Source organism: Capsicum annuum, chromosome 10 (genome assembly GCF_002878395.1).
Source record: "Capsicum annuum cultivar UCD-10X-F1 chromosome 10, UCD10Xv1.1, whole genome shotgun sequence".
In the NCBI taxonomy this organism is placed as follows: Eukaryota; Viridiplantae; Streptophyta; class Magnoliopsida; order Solanales; family Solanaceae; genus Capsicum; species Capsicum annuum.
Genome location: NC_061120.1, coordinates 1,757,601 through 1,763,121, shown reverse-complemented (window position 1 = coordinate 1,763,121; position 5,521 = coordinate 1,757,601). Strand labels below are relative to the sequence as shown.

Sequence of the window (5,521 nt, the reverse complement as noted above, 5' to 3'; positions counted from 1 at the left end):
CTTCCATTAAATTCGACATAAAGTAGGTATAATTATATAAAAAAAATATATAAGTTGTGGTATAACATTTAGAAAAGCATCCAGTAAGCCAAGAAGATAGCTGGGTGCTTTACTTTTCAGGCAGAACCTTAAAGCTTTGAACGTCAATATGTGTGTTTGAACCTTCTGTTCACCCACCCACGACCCCTAAATCCTGGATCCGCCACTGTTCGCCGCGCATTGAGGCTTAAGAAAACTCATGAACCATCACTTCATTTAACTTCAAAAGCAAATTAGTGACAATTTACAACACAAAAAGGATAACACAACACAATGTGAGTGATCTTTATTTGCAAATCCTAACTAAAACTTGACAGTTCTCTTTACAACAGCCGTGATTTTCGACTCATATTCTCATTCGGGAAGTCATTTTTCTTGTTTGCATTCGCGATATGACTAAGGTTAGTCGAAAAATTTAAGCCAAACCAACGAGTTTCTCACTGACTTCCCATACTTTACGCGCTTTCTCTGCATCGCTCGCTTCTTCTGATAACTGGTTCTCGAATGAAGCTGAATCTTTGTTCCAGCTCCAGTATACACCTGATTTTGTTAAGCTTGGATCGCTCACAACCTGCAATAAGATAGATACTACGCCGATCAACAATGTTTCATTCCCAATGGCGAAGTCAGAAACTTCACTAAGGGTGTTCAAGATTACTTATATACATGCACAAAGAGTAATATATGACCGATATACACAGTATAATTTTCTGTTGAAGACTAGATTCCGCCCATATTTAACTATATGAATCATATATATGTACGTGCAAAATTTATATTTGACCTATATATAGAGTATAGTTTTTCGGTGAATGGTGTTTAACTAACTACCGTTGGCCAAATGTAGCTATATACGCCCTTGCTTAGCTTTATGAATCATCTAAAGCATTATTCAAAGCCTATATTGCTCTGACTCTCTAAAAATGTTGCCGCTCCCGTGTTGGATTCTCCAAAAATGCATTACTTCCGGAGGATCCAACATGCACCCGATGACATTTTTGAAGAGTTCGAGTAACATAGCTGCTTTGTGTTGACAGGTAAAACCAGCTAAAGCAAGGTTGTATTTGTAGTACGTTGCTCGTACTCTCCAAAAATGCTGTCGCATCCGTGTTGGATCCTCCAAAGAAGCACTAATTTTGGAAGATCCGGCATGCATCCGATGACATTTTTGAAGAGTTCGAGCAACATAGCTGCGTTGTGTTGACAGGTAAGTTGCTGTAGTCTTACTGATTAGTACTAGTAACTTATTATTACCTGAGCAAGTCTCTTTCCGGCTTCGGTCTCGGAGACATATCCCTTTGTAATATACTTTTGGAATGGTGGGAAAAGGAGCCTAAACAAGGGTATATGTTCTCTGAATAGTCCTGTTGTTGCAATGCAGCCAGGGTAAAGAGAGGCAAATGTGATGCCAGTTTCCTCGTGGTATCGGCGATGGAATTCTTGCATCGTAAGCATGTTGCAGACCTTGCTGTCTTTGTATGCTTTTGCACCATCAAATTCACCACCATCGATCATCGCTGAGCTGTTAATTCCGTTTAAACCTCCCGCCATACCCCTCAAGTCTCCGAGATTGGCCTTTGGAGGTACATTTCCGGCTAGAGTATTCGTGTTCCCTGAGATGTGATTTTAGGCGAGAAAAAACTTAAGTCTACCACTAAAAGGAGTACAAAGTGAAATCGACGTACAACCCTTGTATGTTGCTCGGACTCTTCACAATGTCACATGATGTGTGTCGGATTGTTCAAAAACCATGCATTTGTGAAGGATCTGACACGGGTGCGGCAACATTTTTGGAGAGTCCGAGCAAATTAGGCTACAACAACATTTTTGAAGGAACGGCTACAACAACATTTTTGAAGGATCTGACACGGCTACAACAACATTTTTGAAGGATCCGACACGGCTTCAACAACATTTTTGAAGGATCTGACATGGCTATAACAACATTTTTGAAGGATCTGACACGGCTATAACAACAGTTTTGAAGGATCCGAAACGGCTACAACAACAGTTTTGAAGGATCTGACATGGCTATAACAACATTTTTGAAGGATCTGACATGGCTATAACAACATTTTTGAATGATCTGACACGGCTACAACAACATTTTGAAGGATATGAGTAACCTGTTAAGCAACTAGTTTCGTACTTTCGTATGTTAAAGTGTTTCAGTTACCTGTAATTGAACCAACAATGATGAGTCTCTTCGAAGGATAATCAGATTGCTTCAAGTCATCGAGCAACAATCTCGAAAGAAGAAAATGTCCAAGATGATTTGTGCCAACACTAAGTTCAAATCCCTCAGCAGTAAATGAAGGCTCTTTAGCAGTTGGTTGATACACAGCAGCATTAGCAACCAACACGTCGAGAGGTCGACCCGACCTCCTGAAGTTATCGACGAATTGGCGTACGCTGTCGAGCGAGGCAAGGTCCAAATGCATGATGGTGTAGTTCTCCTTAGGCATACCAACTGATTTTGCTGCTTTCTCAGCTTTTAAAAAGTCCCTACATGCCATAATTATATGCCATTTTCCTGTTTCTGATAGAGCTTTTGCTGTGGCTAGGCCTAATCCCGATGAGGCTCCGGTGACGATAACACAACCTTTTCGTAGTGTTTTTTTACCTGCCGGAGAGTTAGTAGTCACACCAGGCGAAGCAACCATCGTAGCCCTTACAACAGCTCCATTCGACAACCTTCTTTGGTTCTGTAAGAAATCAAATATCAGTAAAATCTATGCGTAATGTCACCTGGTTATGTGTAGGACCATGCAAAAGTAGTGTGTTTTTCGAGGATCCAACATGAGTACGGCAACAATTTTGATAAGCACGAGCAACATATCCTATCTCTACAAAGAGTGACTAACGTAAAACTTTTACCAACAATCTTCTTTGGCTCTGTAAGATAGAAAATCTCAACGAAACTCACACCTATTTGCTATGCTGCTCGAACTCTTCAATAATGTCGCCAGTTACGCGTTGGATCATCCAAAGAAAAGTATTTTTGGAGGATCAGACACAGGTGCGGCGACATATTTTGGAGAGTACGAGCAACATAGCTTAAAACGGAGAAATCAAATCTCAGTAAAGTTCATCTAATTCTATAGAAAGATGCTTGGAGTGACTTACACGAAACTTTGGACATAGAAGCATAGTAATAAAATCAGACGTATCTATAACGATCATCCTCTATAATAACATTTTACTATAACAACTAAGTTCTCTTTGGAATTGATTTTTCATGATATCTTATATTATACGTTCTCCATAACAACATTTTGCTATAGCCGCCAAAAAATATATGGATAAATAACGCCGTTATAGAAAGGTTAAACTGTGCTCCCTTCATTCCAATCTTAATGACACCTTTTTCTATTTTGAAACACGGTTCAACACTCGGTGGATAATGGTTCCGCTACTCTACCCTTCTCCGCTTAAATACCAGGATTCCGAACTAGTGGAATGCACCTAATCACACATCAAGCGTTGCGCTACTACAAATTCATTAGATGTACAACATTGGTTTGACACGAGCTTAAGGCGACATGGTCAATGAGGAGGATTCATATAGCCGACTCCATCCTAATAGCGCGATTTAGTCATAAATTGTTGTTGCACAAATTCATTAACCTATTCTCAAACTAACTTTGTTATTACTACTTTAATATCTTTCTACTATTACTAATGTAACAACAACAACAACATACCGAGTGTACTCCCACATAGAGGGTCTGGGGAGGGTAAAGTGTACGCAGTCCATACCACTACCTCACGTAAAGTAGAGAAGTTGTTTCCGATAGACCCCCGGCTCAGGACGCTATTACTAATGTAATATGCAAGTCAAATCAACATAACTAAACTTTGTGAATACAAATATAGTAACATAGAATGAACTACATTGGTACCTTGACTTTGAATGAAGATGAACCAAAATCAAATTTAGTATAGTCTGAGAGAGAAGCTCCAAAGAGACTACAATTCTTCAAAGTTGCACTAGCTTTGCCCTGCAATATTAACAAAATGAGCAAAAAATAAATTAATAAGAAATCAACAATAACTAAAATACAATGAAATATAACAACAACAACGACATATCCAGTGTAATCCGACAAGTGGGATCCGTGAAGGATGATGCGTACCGTGTACGCAGCCTTAACCTTACCTTGAGAAGATAGAGATCGAGGTTGTTTCCAATAGACCCTTGACTCAAAAAATAGAGTAAAGCATCCATGACCAAATTTTCTACGACACACTCCAACTTCACTGGGTCCTATTACCCCCTGAATTATATTTTAGCGTATTTTTGTCAACCTTTTTAGCTAACGTGGCTTTATGTAATAAAGGTGCCACGTCAGCACAAAAGGGTGACAAAAACGCTAAAATTGAGTTCAGTGGGATAATAAGACCCCTGTGAAGTTGGAGTGTGTCGTAGCAACTTTGGTCATAGTTCGGGGGTACTGGATGCTTATCTCCAAAAAATACAATGGCGAGGGAAAAGTTAGATCTTTCTACATACATTTGATCGCTCGGCCAAAAATATTTAGAGTCTATGGTCTATCGATATACATAAAATATACACTAATTATACATATATTATACGTCTGCCGACTATTTATACAAAAAATGTACCTCCTTGGAAATGGAGAAAGTAGAAGGAAGCAAAGTAGCAGTGTGAAGAGCCATTAAGAAGTGAAGTTGAAGAAAAGAATTGGAACTCTTTTTGTCTTTGAAGTGTTTGAACTACACTGATACTGGCAAAATTCTGGTCATCCATCACTAGTATATATACACAAGTGGGAGTAATGGATGTAAAGATTGGATATTTTTTATCTGGAAATTTACTGGTTCGACTAATCTGGATTCGAGCTACGTAAGCCCACTAAGGGGGTAAAGGGATAGTCCGGTGCACTAAAGCTCCCGCTATGGGGAAAAAGGTTCGGAATATACCTACACTTTGGCGAAATTTGCTGTAACACGCCTCAACTTTGCAGGGGTCCTATGACCCCCCTCGACCATTTATTACCATATATTTGTCCAGCTGGACCACTGAGTGAATACACGCTCATTGAGCGCGTAAGGGTCTGAAGTGGTCCAGGTGGGACAAATATATGCCACAAAAATACGACAATAAATAGTCGAGGTAGGTCATAGGATCCCCGCAAAGCTGAGGCGTGTTACAGCAAATTTCGCCAAAGTTTAGGTATATTTCTGACTCTTTTCCCTTTTTTGTCCGAAAATTTACTTGTTCGACTAATCTAGATTTGAGGTGCGTAATCCAATTAAGGGGGGTATAGGAGAAAAACTATGGTTCGAATAAGTTCTCTTTTAAGCTGAAATCTATCGGAAATAGCATTTCTACCGTCAAAGATAAGATAAGGTCCGTACATCTTATCTTTTCTAAATCTCACTTGCGTGATTATATTAGATATGTTATTATTACTGTTGTTGTTAGACTTAAACTCGAGACCTCTAGTTAATGACCGAG

At 39.3% G+C, this 5,521-nt stretch overlaps 1 protein-coding gene across 1 annotated transcript; it reads right to left on the bottom strand.

Moving 5' to 3' along the window:
* Positions 1 to 232: 232 nt before the first annotated feature.
* On the bottom strand, positions 233 to 4,818 carry LOC107845435 (protochlorophyllide reductase). Its single transcript, XM_016689752.2, has 5 exons — positions 4,666 to 4,818; positions 3,942 to 4,040; positions 2,216 to 2,744; positions 1,294 to 1,652; positions 233 to 610 (listed from the first exon to the last, which is right to left on the bottom strand). The coding sequence occupies exons 1-5, from the start codon at positions 4,717 to 4,719 to the stop codon at positions 455 to 457; spliced, it is 1,197 nt and encodes a 398-aa protein (XP_016545238.2). The 5' UTR covers positions 4,720 to 4,818; the 3' UTR covers positions 233 to 454.
* Positions 4,819 to 5,521: the final 703 nt, after the last annotated feature.

What these genes read in the sequence shown, in the direction of transcription:
- LOC107845435 (XM_016689752.2), bottom strand. Translation starts at nt 4,719, where the DNA reads ATGGCTCTTCACACTGCTACTTTGCTTCCTTCTACTTTCTCCATTTCC. An exon ending in CTTTCTCCATTTCCAAGGAG is followed by an intron (nt 4,041 to 4,665) that starts GTACATTTTTTG and finishes TTAATATTGCAG; the next exon opens with GGCAAAGCTAGTGCAACTTT. An exon ending in CATCTTCATTCAAAGTCAAG is followed by an intron (nt 2,745 to 3,941) that starts GTACCAATGTAG and finishes GATTTCTTACAG; the next exon opens with AACCAAAGAAGGTTGTCGAA.